Source organism: Salvelinus alpinus, chromosome 1, assembly GCF_045679555.1.
Source record: "Salvelinus alpinus chromosome 1, SLU_Salpinus.1, whole genome shotgun sequence".
In the NCBI taxonomy this organism is placed as follows: domain Eukaryota; kingdom Metazoa; phylum Chordata; class Actinopteri; order Salmoniformes; family Salmonidae; genus Salvelinus; species Salvelinus alpinus.
Genome location: NC_092086.1, coordinates 2257900 through 2271451, shown reverse-complemented (window position 1 = coordinate 2271451; position 13552 = coordinate 2257900). Strand labels below are relative to the sequence as shown.

At 51.0% G+C, this 13552-nt stretch overlaps 1 protein-coding gene across 1 annotated transcript in view; it reads right to left on the bottom strand.

Annotated features, from left to right (window-relative positions):
• The window catches only part of flii (FLII actin remodeling protein), a gene marked incomplete at its 3' end in the record, with an annotated part of 65335 nt that overhangs the window by 22769 nt on the left and 29014 nt on the right, over window positions 1-13552 (bottom strand). Inside the window, 5 exon segments of the mRNA XM_071390674.1 lie at window positions 105-227; window positions 493-626; window positions 1579-1726; window positions 2551-2635; window positions 5383-5540. Coding sequence (XP_071246775.1) covers window positions 105-227; window positions 493-626; window positions 1579-1726; window positions 2551-2635; window positions 5383-5540 — 648 coding nt within the window.

Genomic DNA, 13552 nt, shown 5'->3' with positions numbered 1-13552 from the left:
CCCACCTGTCCTACGTCCTCCAGCTGTGTAACACCCACCCGTCCTACGTCCTCCAGCTGTGTAACACCCACCTGTCCTACGTCCTCCAGCTGTGTAACACCCACCTGTCCTACGTCCTCCATGAAGAACTCAGAGTAGTTCAGCTGTGGCGTCTCCAGACTCTTGTCCCAACGCCGCGTGTGTCCCAACGACGCGTTCAGTTCACCGTACTTCTGATCGGCGTTCTCCTACACACACACACACACACACACACACACACGGGGTAAGGGCCCAGTTTCGTTTGAAACAAGTCACTGGCACGTTCCCAACAGAGGATGCTGGTGGGTGTAAATCTAGGAGGACTAGCTCCTTGTAATGGTTGTTATGGAAATGGAATACATAGACTGGTACCAAAGGAATGAAAACCATATGTTCATCCCCTCCTCCATCCCCCCTCCATCCTCCCCCCATCCATCCATCCACCCCTTCCCTCCTCCACCCCTCCCTCCCTACCTCTAAACTCTTGTTCTTCTCTTGTGTGACATCACTCATCCCCTTGAGGACCTGTTTAGCCTGGTCGTCTTGACTACTGTCCTTCCTCCTCCTCAGCCTCATCTTCCTCGCCAGGGGGTCCCGCGGGCTGGCCCCTACACACACACACACACACAGCATGTATTGAGTGAATCTAAAGCGCATTTCTCTGTCTGGTACACAGACAGGTCTGGAGGACAGAGTACCAGTGTGAAGCAGTGGGGGGAAAATATCACCTCCCCTAGACCCACCTCCCCCAGACTCAGACCCACCTCCCCTAAACTCAGACCCACCTCCCCCAGACTCAGACCCACCTCCCCTAAACTCAGACCCACCTCCCCTAAACTCAAACCCACCTCCCCTAAACTCAGACCCACCTCCCCTAAACTCAGACCCACCTCCCCTAAACTCAGACCCACTTCCCCCTGACCCACCTCCCCCTGACCCAGACCCACCTCCCCCTGCAGCAGATATTACCTCCCCTAAACTCAGACCCACCTCCCCTAGACCTACCTCCCCTAGACCTAGACCCACCTCCCCTAGACCTACCTCCCCTAAACTCAGACCCACCTCCCCCTGACCCAGACCCACCTCCCCCTGCAGCAGATATTACCTCCCCTAAACTCAGACCCACCTCCCCTAGACCTAGACCCACCTCCCCTAGACCTAGACCCACCTCCCCTAGACCTAGACCCACCTCCCCTAAACTCAGACCCACCTCCCCTAAACCCAGACCCACCTCCCCCTGACCCAGACCCACCTCCCCCTGCAGCAGATATTACCTCCCCTAAACGCAGATATTACCTCCCCTAAACTTTGACCCACCTCCCCCAGACCCACCTCCCCTAGACCCACCTCCCCTAGACCCACCTCCCCTAGACCCACCTCCCCTAGACCCACCTCCCCTAGACCTAGACCCACCTCCCCTAGACCTAGACCCACCTCCCCTAGACCTAGACCCACCTCCCCTAGACCTAGACCCACCTCCCCTAGACCTAGACCCACCTCCCCTAGACCTAGACCCACCTCCCCTAGACCTAGACCCACCTCCCCTAGACCTAGACCCACCTCCCCCTGCAGCAGATATTACAGCAGGGGATGCTCCAGCCAGTCTCAGTTGGTTCTGAAGAGAGAAGTCGATGTTGTACCACTCTGCTGTCCTGTCCACCGGCTTGGGAGGCATCACCAGGTTGGGGTTCTCACGTACATCTAGAACCTAGAACACACAGAGGAGAGAACACTTACAACCTAGAACATCTAAAACACACAGGATATAACCTAGAACCCGGAACATCAAGAACATTTAGAACCTAGAACACCTAGAACACCAAGAACTACGAACTTAGAACACCAAGAACTACGAACTTAGAACACCAAGAACTACGAACTTAGAACACCAAGAACTACGAACTTAGAACACCAAGAACTACGAACTTAGAACACCAAGAACTACGAACTTAGAACACCAAGAACTACGAACTTAGAACACCAAGAACTACGAACTTAGAACACCAAGAACTACGAACTTAGAACACCTAGAACCCAGAACACCTAGAACTTAGAACACCTGGAACACGCCTAGCGCCCAGAACACGCCTAGCACCCAGAACACGCCTAGAACCCAGAACACGCCTAGAACCCAGAACACGCCTAGAACCCTTAGACCCCGCCTAGAACCCTTAGACCCCAGAACACTTAGACCCCAGAACACTTAGACCCCAGAACACTTAGGGCCCAGAACACTTAGGGCCCAGAACACTTGGGGCCCAGAACACTCAGGGCCCAGAACACTCAGGGCCCGGAACACTCAGGGCCCGGAACACTCAGGGCCCGGAACACTTAGGGCCCGGAACACTTAGGGCCCGGAACACTTAGAGTCTAGAACACTTAGAACCTAGAACACTTAGAACATAGAACACTTAGAACATAGAACACTTAGAACCTAGAACACTTAGAACACCGGGCAGAACATCTGGAACATTTAGAACCTAGAACACAAGGCAGAACATCTAGAATCTAGAACAGAGGACAGTGTGGTACCTCGAGGTCGACGAGGAAGTGGATGGCTTCAGGAAGAGTCACCAGACGATTCTTATTCAGGACCAACTTCTTCAGCTTCCCACACCTACACAACAACAACAACAACAACAACAACATCAACAACATCATCAACAACATCATCATCATCATCATCAACATCATCATCATCATCAACATCATCATCATCAACAAGTTGATCCACCACACAGCAGGTTCTGTCCAAAACATGTCACACAACGGCATCATGAAATACCGGCTGGGAAGCACGCCTTACGTGTCTCTACCTACAGTCCCTCAGGTATGATGTGAGGTACCCACCTACAGAGTCCCTCAGGTATGATGTGAGGTACCCACCTACAGAGTCCCTCCGGTATGATTTGAGGTACCTACCTACAGAGTCCCTCAGGTATGACGTCAGGTACCCACCTACAGAGTCCCTCAGGTATGATGTGAGGTACCTACCTACAGAGTCCCTCAGGTATGATGTGAGGTACCCACCTACAGAGTCCCTCAGGTATGATGTGAGGTACCTACCTACAGTCCCTCAGGTATGATGTGAGGTACCCACCTACAGAGTCCCTCAGGTATGATGTGAGGTACCCACCTACAGAGTCCCTCAGGTATGATGTGAGGTACCTACCTACAGAGTCCCTCAGGTATGATGTGAGGTACCTACCTACAGAGTCCCTCAGGTATGATGTGAGGTACCCACCTACAGAGTCCCTCAGGTATGATGTGAGGTACCCACCTACAGAGTCCCTCAGGTATGATGTGAGGTACCCACCTACAGAGTCCCTCAGGTATGATGTGAGGTACCTACCTACAGAGTCCCTCAGGTATGATGTGAGGTACCCACCTACAGAGTCCCTCAGGTATGATGTGAGGTACCTACCTACAGTCCCTCAGGTATGATGTGAGGTACCCACCTACAGAGTCTCTCAGGTATGATGTGAGGTACCCACCTACAGAGTCCCTCAGGTATGATGTGAGGTACCTACCTACAGAGTCCCTCAGGTATGATGTGAGGTACCTACCTACAGAGTCCCTCAGGTATGATGTGAGGTACCCACCTACAGAGTCCCTCAGGTATGATGTGAGGTACCCACCTACAGAGTCCCTCAGGTATGATGTGAGGTACCTACCTACAGAGTCCCTCAGGTATGATGTGAGGTACCCACCTACAGAGTCCCTCAGGTATGATGTGAGGTACCTACCTACAGTCCCTCAGGTATGATGTGAGGTACCCACCTACAGAGTCCCTCAGGTATGATGTGAGGTACCCACCTACAGAGTCCCTCAGGTATGATGTGAGGTACCTACCTACAGAGTCCCTCAGGTATGATGTGAGGTACCCACCTACAGAGTCCCTCAGGTATGATGTGAGGTACCCACCTACAGAGTCCCTCAGGTATGATGTGAGGTACCTACCTACAGAGTCCCTCAGGTATGATGTGAGGTACCCACCTACAGAGTCCCTCAGGTATGATGTGAGGTACCTACCTACAGAGTCCCTCAGGTATGATGTGAGGTACCCACCTACAGAGTCCCTCAGGTATGATGTGAGGTACCTACCTACAGAGTCCCTCAGGTATGATGTGAGGTACCTACCTACAGAGTCCCTCAGGTATGATGTGAGGTACCTACCTACAGAGTCCCTCAGGTATGATGTGAGGTACCCACCTACAGAGTCCCTCAGGTATGATGTGAGGTACCTACCTACAGAGTCCCTCAGGTATGATGTGAGGTACCTACCTACAGAGTCCCTCAGGTATGATGTGAGGTACCTACCTACAGAGTCCCTCAGGTATGATGTGAGGTACCTACCTACAGAGTCCCTCAGGTATGATGTGAGGTACCCACCTACAGAGTCCCTCAGGTATGATGTGAGGTACCTACCTACAGAGTCCCTCAGGTATGATGTGAGGTACCTACCTACAGAGTCCCTCAGGTATGATGTGAGGTACCTACCTACAGAGTCCCTCAGGTATGATGTGAGGTACCCACCTACAGAGTCCCTCAGGTATGATGTGAGGTACCTACCTACAGAGTCCCTCAGGTATGATGTGAGGTACCCACCTACAGAGTACCTCAGGTATGATGTGAGGTACCCACCTACAGAGTCCCTCAGGTATGATGTGAGGTACCTACCTACAGAGTCCCTCAGGTATGATGTGAGGTACCCACCTACAGAGTCCCTCAGGTATGATGTGAGGTACCTACCTACAGAGTCCCTCAGGTATGATGTGAGGTACCCACCTACAGAGTACCTCAGGTATGATGTGAGGTACCCACCTACAGAGTCCCTCAGGTATGATGTGAGGTACCTACCTACAGAGTCCCTCAGGTATGATGTGAGGTACCCACCTACAGAGTCCCTCAGGTATGATGTGAGGTACCTACCTACAGAGTCCCTCAGGTATGATGTGAGGTACCTACCTACAGAGTCCCTCAGGTATGATGTGAGGTACCCACCTACAGAGTCCCTCAGGTATGATGTGAGGTACCTACCTACAGAGTCCCTCAGGTATGATGTGAGGTACCTACCTACAGAGTCCCTCAGGTATGATGTGAGGTACCTACCTACAGAGTCCCTCAGGTATGATGTGAGGTACCTACCTACAGAGTCCCTCAGGTATGATGTGAGGTACCTACCTACAGAGTCCCTCAGGTATGACGTGAGGTACCTACCTACAGAGTCCCTCAGGTATGATGTGAGGTACCTACCTACAGAGTCCCTCAGGTATGATGTGAGGTACCTACCTACAGAGTCCCTCAGGTATGATGTGAGGTACCTACCTACAGAGTCCCTCAGGTATGACGTGAGGTACCTACCTACAGAGTCCCTCAGGTACTAGTTCCAGGTTGTTGTTAGCAGCCATGAACTCCTGCAGGCTGGATAACTTCCCCACGCCAGACGGAAGCCCATCGAAGTCCAGCTTGTTACTGTTCACATAAAGCTTCTTCAGCTTCCCCAGCTTACAGATAGCAGACTGGGAGAGAGACAGAGACAGGGTTAGGGTCAGCTTCCCCAGCTTACAGATAGCAGACTGGAGAGAGACAAGAGACGGGGTTAGGGTCAGCTTCCCCAGCTTACAGATAGCAGACTGGAGAGAGACAGAGACAGGGTCAGGGTCAGCTTCCCCAGCTTACAGATAGCAGACTGGGGAGAGACAGAGACAGGGTTAGGGTTAGGGTCAGCTTCCCCAGCTTACAGATAGCAGACTGGAGAGAGACAGAGACAAGGTTAGGGTCAGCTTCCCCAGTTTACAGATAGCAGACTGGGGAGAGACAGAGACAAGGTTAGGGTCAGCTTCCCCAGCTTACAGATAGCAGACTGGAGAGAGACAGAGACAAGGTTAGGGTCAGCTTCCCCAGCTTACAGATAGCAGACTGGAGAGAGACAGAGACAAGGTTAGGGTCAGCTTCCCCAGCTTACAGATAGCAGACTGGAGAGAGACAGAGACAAGGTTAGGGTCAGCTTCCCCAGCTTACAGATAGCAGACTGGAGAGAGACAGAGACAAGGTTAGGGTCAGCTTCCCCAGCTTACAGATAGCAGACTGGGAGAGAGACAAGAGACAGGGTCAGGGTTAGGGTCAGCTTCCCCAGCTTACAGATAGCAGACTGGAGAGAGACAGAGACGGGGGGATAAGACCAAGGGTGCAGTTTAAGTCCAAACCTGTTCAAACGTCTACGTCAACGAACTAGCAGTGTTGTTGGACCGATCTGCAGCCCCTGGACTCACCCTCAAAGATGAGGTCAGATTGCTGCTCTACCCAGATAACCTTGTCCTACCGTCACCAACAGATCAAGGTCTACCCAGATGACCTTGTCCTACTGTCACCAACAGATCAAGGTCTACCCAGATGACCTTGTCCTACTGTCACCAACAGATCAAGGTCTACCCAGATGACCTTGTCCTACTGTCACCAACAGATCAGATGACCTTGTCCTACTGTCACCAACAGATCAAGGTCTACCCAGATGACCTTGTCCTACTGTCACCAACAGATCAAGGTCTACCCAGATGACCTTGTCCTACTGTCACCAACAGATCAAGGTCTACCCAGATGACCTTGTCCTACTGTCACCAACAGATCAAGGTCTACCCAGATGACCTTGTCCTACTGTCACCAACAGATCAAGGTCTACCCAGATGACCTTGTCCTACTGTCACCAACAGATCAAGGTCTACCCAGATGACCTTGTCCTACTGTCACCAACAGATCAAGGTCTACCCAGATGACCTTGTCCTACTGTCACCAACAGATCAAGGTCTACCCAGATGACCTTGTCCTACTGTCACCAACAGATCAAGGTCTACCCAGATGACCTTGTCCTACAGTCACCAACAGATCAAGGTCTACCCAGATGACCTTGTCCTACTGTCACCAACAGATCAAGGTCTACCCAGATGACCTTGTCCTACTGTCACCAACAGATCAGATGACCTTGTCCTACTGTCACCAACAGATCAGATGACCTTGTCCTACTGTCACCAACAGATCAGATGACCTTGTCCTACTGTCACCAACAGATCAAGGTCTACCCAGATGACCTTGTCCTACTGTCACCAACAGATCAGATGACCTTGTCCTACTGTCACCAACAGATCAGATGACCTTGTCCTACTGTCACCAACAGATCAAGGTCTACCCAGATGACCTTGTCCTACTGTCACCAACAGATCAAGGTCTACCCAGATGACCTTGTCCTACTGTCACCAACAGATCAAGGTCTACCCAGATGACCTTGTCCTACTGTCACCAACAGATCAAGGTCTACCCAGATGACCTTGTCCTACTGTCACCAACAGATCAAGGTCTACCCAGATGACCTTGTCCTACTGTCACCAACAGATCAAGGTCTACCCAGATGACCTTGTCCTACTGTCACCAACAGATCAAGGTCTACCCAGATGACCTTGTCCTACTGTCACCAACAGATCAAGGTCTACCCAGATGACCTTGTCCTACTGTCACCAACAGATCAAGGTCTACCCAGATGACCTTGTCCTACTGTCACCAACAGATCAAGGTCTACCCAGATGACCTTGTCCTACTGTCACCAACAGATCAAGGTCTACCCAGATGACCTTGTCCTACTGTCACCAACAGATCAAGGTCTACCCAGATGACCTTGTCCTACTGTCACCAACAGATCAAGGTCTACCCAGATGACCTTGTCCTACTGTCACCAACAGATCAAGGTCTACCCAGATGACCTTGTCCTACTGTCACCAACAGATCAAGGTCTACCCAGATGACCTTGTCCTACTGTCACCAACAGATCAAGGTCTACCCAGATGACCTTGTCCTACTGTCACCAACAGATCAAGGTCTACCCAGATGACCTTGTCCTACAGTCACCAACAGATCAAGGTCTACCCAGATGACCTTGTCCTACTGTCACCAACAGATCAGATGACCTTGTCCTACTGTCACCAACAGATCAGATGACCTTGTCCTACTGTCACCAACAGATCAGATGACCTTGTCCTACTGTCACCAACAGATCAGATGACCTTGTCCTACTGTCACCAACAGATCAGATGACCTTGTCCTACTGTCACCAACAGATCAAGGTCTACCCAGATGACCTTGTCCTACTGTCACCAACAGATCAAGGTCTACCCAGATGACCTTGTCCTACTGTCACCAACAGATCAAGGTCTACCCAGATGACCTTGTCCTACTGTCACCAACAGATCAAGGTCTACCCAGATGACCTTGTCCTACTGTCACCAACAGATCAAGGTCTACCCAGATGACCTTGTCCTACTGTCACCAACAGATCAAGGTCTACCCAGATGACCTTGTCCTACTGTCACCAACAGATCAAGGTCTACCCAGATGACCTTGTCCTACTGTCACCAACAGATCAAGGTCTACCCAGATGACCTTGTCCTACTGTCACCAACAGATCAAGGTCTACCCAGATGACCTTGTCCTACTGTCACCAACAGATCAAGGTCTACCCAGATGACCTTGTCCTACTGTCACCAACAGATCAAGGTCTACCCAGATGACCTTGTCCTACTGTCACCAACAGATCAAGGTCTACCCAGATGACCTTGTCCTACTGTCACCAACAGATCAAGGTCTACCCAGATGACCTTGTCCTACTGTCACCAACAGATCAGACGACCACGGTGGAACACGTCCAACTAGCCGGGGCAGGAAATACCACGGTTGAACACGTCCAACTAGCCGGGACAGGAAATACCACGGTTGAACACGTCCAACTACCCGGGACAGGAAATACCACGGTGGAACACGTCCAACTACCCGGGACAGGAAATACCACGGTGGAACACGTCCAACTAGCCGGGACAGGAAATACCACGGTTGAACACGTCCAACTAGCCGGGACAGGAAATACCACCGTTGAACACGTCCAACTAGCCGGGACAGGAAATACCACGGTGGAACACGTCCAACTAGCCGGGACAGGAAATACCACGGTGGAACACGTCCAACTAGCCGGGACAGGAAATACCACGGTGGAACACGTCCAACTAGCCGGGACAGGAAATACCACGGTTGAACACTTCCAACTAGCCGGGACAGGAAATACCACGGCTGAACACGTCCAACTACCCGGGACAGGAAATACCACGGTTGAACACGTCCAACTAGCCGGGACAGGAAATACCACCGTTGAACACGTCCAACTAGCCGGGACAGGAAATACCACGGTGGAACACGTCCAACTAGCCGGGACAGGAAATACCACGGTGGAACACGTCCAACTAGCCGGGACAGGAAATACCACGGTTGAACACGTCCAACTAGCCGGGACAGGCAATACCACGGTTGAACACGTCCAACTAGCCGGGACAGGAAATACCACGGTTGAACACGTCCAACTAGCCGGGACAGGAAATACCACGGTGGAACACGTCCAACTAGCCGGGACAGGAAACACCACGGTTGAACACGTCCAACTACCCGGGACAGGAAATACCACCGTTGAACACGTCCAACTAGCCGGGACAGGAAATACCACGGTGGAACACGTCCAACTAGCCGGGACAGGAAATACCACGGTTGAACACGTCCAACTAGCCGGGACAGGAAATACCACGGTGGAACACGTCCAACTAGCCGGGACAGGAAATACCACGGTTGAACACGTCCAACTACCCGGGACAGGAAATACCACGGTTGAACACGTCCAACTAGCCGGGACAGGAAATACCACGGTTGAACACGTCCAACTACCCGGGACAGGAAATACCACGGTTGAACACGTCCAACTACCCGGGACAGGAAATACCACGGTTGAACACGTCCAACTACCCGGGACAGGAAATACCACGGTTGAACACGTCCAACTACCCGGGACAGGAAATACCACTGTGGAACACGTCCAACTAGCCGGGACAGGAAATACCACGGTTGAACACGTCCAACTACCCGGGACAGGAAATACCACGGTTGAACACGTCCAACTACCCGGGACAGGAAATACCACGGTTGAACACGTCCAACTACCCGGGACAGGAAATACCACGGTTGAACACGTCCAACTAGCCGGGACAGGAAATACCACGGTTGAACACATCCAACTAGCCGGGACAGGAAATACCACGGTGGAACACGTCCAACTAGCCGGGACAGGAAATACCACGGTTGAACACGTCCAACTAGCCGGGACAGGAAATACCACGGTGGAACACGTCCAACTACCCGGGACAGGAAATACCACGGTGGAACACGTCCAACTAGCCGGGACAGGAAATACCACGGTGGAACACGTCCAACTAGCCGGGACAGGAAATACCACGGTGGAACACGTCCCACTACCCGGGACAGGAAATACCACGGTGGAACACGTCCAACTACCCGGGACCGGAAATACCACGGTGGAACACGTCCAACTAGCCGGGACAGGAAATACCACGGTGGAACACGTCCCACTACCCGGGACAGGAAATACCACGGTTGAACACGTCCAACTAGCCGGGACAGGAAATACCACGGTTGAACACGTCCAACTAGCCGGGACAGGAAATACCACGGTGGAACACGTCCAACTAGCCGGGACAGGAAATACCACGGTTGAACACGTCCAACTAGCCGGGACAGGAAATACCACGGTTGAACACGTCCAACTAGCCGGGACAGGAAATACCACGGTGGAACACGTCCAACTAGCCGGGACAGGAAATACCACGGTGGAACACGTCCAACTAGCCGGGACAGGAAATACCACCGTTGAACACGTCCAACTAGCCGGGACAGGAAATACCACGGTGGAACACGTCCAACTAGCCGGGACAGGAAATACCACGGTGGAACACGTCCAACTAGCCGGGACAGGAAATACCACGGTTGAACACGTCCAACTACCCGGGACAGGAAATACCACGGTTGAACACGTCCAACTAGCCGGGACAGGAAATACCACGGTTGAACACGTCCAACTAGCAGGGACAGGAAATACCACGGTGGAACACGTCCAACTAGCCGGGACAGGAAATACCACGGTGGAACACGTCCAACTAGCCGGGACAGGAAATACCACGGTGGAACACGTCCAACTAGCGGGGACAGGAAATACCACGGTGGAACACGTCCAACTAGCCGGGACAGGAAATACCACGGTTGAACACGTCCAACTACCCGGGACAGGAAATACCACGGTTGAACACGTCCAACTAGCCGGGACAGGAAATACCACGGTTGAACACGTCCAACTAGCAGGGACAGGAAATACCACGGTTGAACACGTCCAACTAGCAGGGACAGGAAATACCACGGTTGAACACGTCCAACTAGCCAGGACAGGAAATACCACGGTTGAACACGTCCAACTACCCGGGACAGGAAATACCACGGTTGAACACGTCCAACTACCCGGGACAGGAAATACCACCGTTGAACACGTCCAACTAGCCGGGACAGGAAATACCACGGTTGAACACGTCCAACTACCCGGGACAGGAAATACCACGGTTGAACACGTCCAACTAGCCGGGACAGGAAATACCACGGTTGAACACGTCCAACTAGCAGGGACAGGAAATACCACGGTTGAACACGTCCAACTAGCAGGGACAGGAAATACCACGGTTGAACACGTCCAACTAGCCAGGACAGGAAATACCACGGTTGAACACGTCCAACTACCCGGGACAGGAAATACCACGGTTGAACACGTCCAACTACCCGGGACAGGAAATACCACGGTGGAACACGTCCAACTACCCGGGACAGGAAATACCACGGTGGAACACGTCCAACTACCCGGGACAGGAAATACCACCGTTGAACACGTCCAACTAGCCGGGACAGGAAATACCACGGTTGAACGCGTCCAACTACCCGGGACAGGAAATACCACGGTGGAACACGTCCAACTAGCCGAGACAGGAAATACCACGGTTGAACGCGTCCAACTAGCCGGGACAGGAAATACCACGGTTGAACGCGTCCAACGAGCCGGGACAGGAAATACCACGGTGGAACACGTCCAACGAGCCGGGACAGGAAATACCACGGTGGAACACGTCCAACGAGCCGGGACAGGAAATACCACGGTTGAACGCGTCCAACTACCCGGGACAGGAAATACCACGGTGGAACACGTCCAACGAGCCGGGACAGGAAATACCACGGTTGAACGCGTCCAACTAGCCGGGACAGGAAATACCACGGTTGAACGCGTCCAACGAGCCGGGACAGGAAATACCACGGTTGTCCTGGGACTAACAACCAGTGCCTCTGGAGGATTTGGTCTGACAGTGAATGAACTAAAAGAAAAAGCCCACAATGCATTTCACTCCATAAGAATACACTTATCCAAATCTGGTGGTAAATATTACAGCCAGATGTGTGTATGAAAGCCTTAGGTACATCCCATAACCATCAAATCCTTATAGTATTTACATTGTAGATTCAGGGCATTAGGAAAGTATTCAGACCACTTGACTTTTCCCACATTTTTGTTACATTACAGCCTTAATCTAAAATGGATTAAAATGGTATTTTCCACCCTCTAATCAATCTACCCCATAATGACAAAGCAAAAACAGGTGTAGAAATGTTTTTACACAAAATGGAGGTGGAAACTGATCTGCACTTCCTAACCTCCTGCCAAATACATGACCATATTAGAGACACATGATTACACAGACAACCAAAGAATTTAAAACCAAATCCAACACTGATAAACTCCCATATCTACTGGGTGAAATACCACAAATGTGTCGTCACAGCAGCAAGATGTGTGGCCCGTTGCCACGAGAACAGTGGAGAACAAACAAAATTGTAAATACAACCTATATTTATTTGTTTATATATTTTCCTCACTATTCATTTTGTAACTATTATCACATTGCTAAAACACACTGTACAAAGCTGATAATATAACCCTTGACATGTCTATCTTATGGAAAACCTTTTTGGAGTGTTATAGATTTAAATATAGCTGGGCGTGCATCAGTGGGTTATAACTGTGTATTAGGCTGTTATAATGTGTTATAAAGCTTTGTACAGTAGCTGGGCGTGCATCAGTGGGTTATAACTGTGTATTAGGGTGTTATAATGTGTTATAAAGCTTTGTACAGTAGCTGGGCGTGCATCAGGGGGATATAACTGTGTATTAGGGTGTTATAAAGCTTTGTACAGTAGCTGGGCGTGCATCAGTGGGTTATAACTGTGTATTAGGGTGTTATAATGTGTTATAAAGCTTTGTACAGTAGCTGGGCGTGCATCAGTGGGTTATAACTGTGTATTAGGGTGTTATAATGTGTTATAAAGCTTTGTACAGTAGCTGGGCGTGCATCAGGGGGATATAACTGTGTATTAGGGTGTTATAATGTGTTATAAAGCTTTGTACAGTAGCTGGGCGTGCATCAGTGGGTTATAACTGTGTATTAGGGTGTTATAATGTGTTATAAAGCTTTGTACAGTAGCTGGGCGTGCATCAGTGGGTTATAACTGTGTATTAGGGTGTTATAATGTGTTATAAAGCTTTGTACAGTAGCTGGGCGTGCAT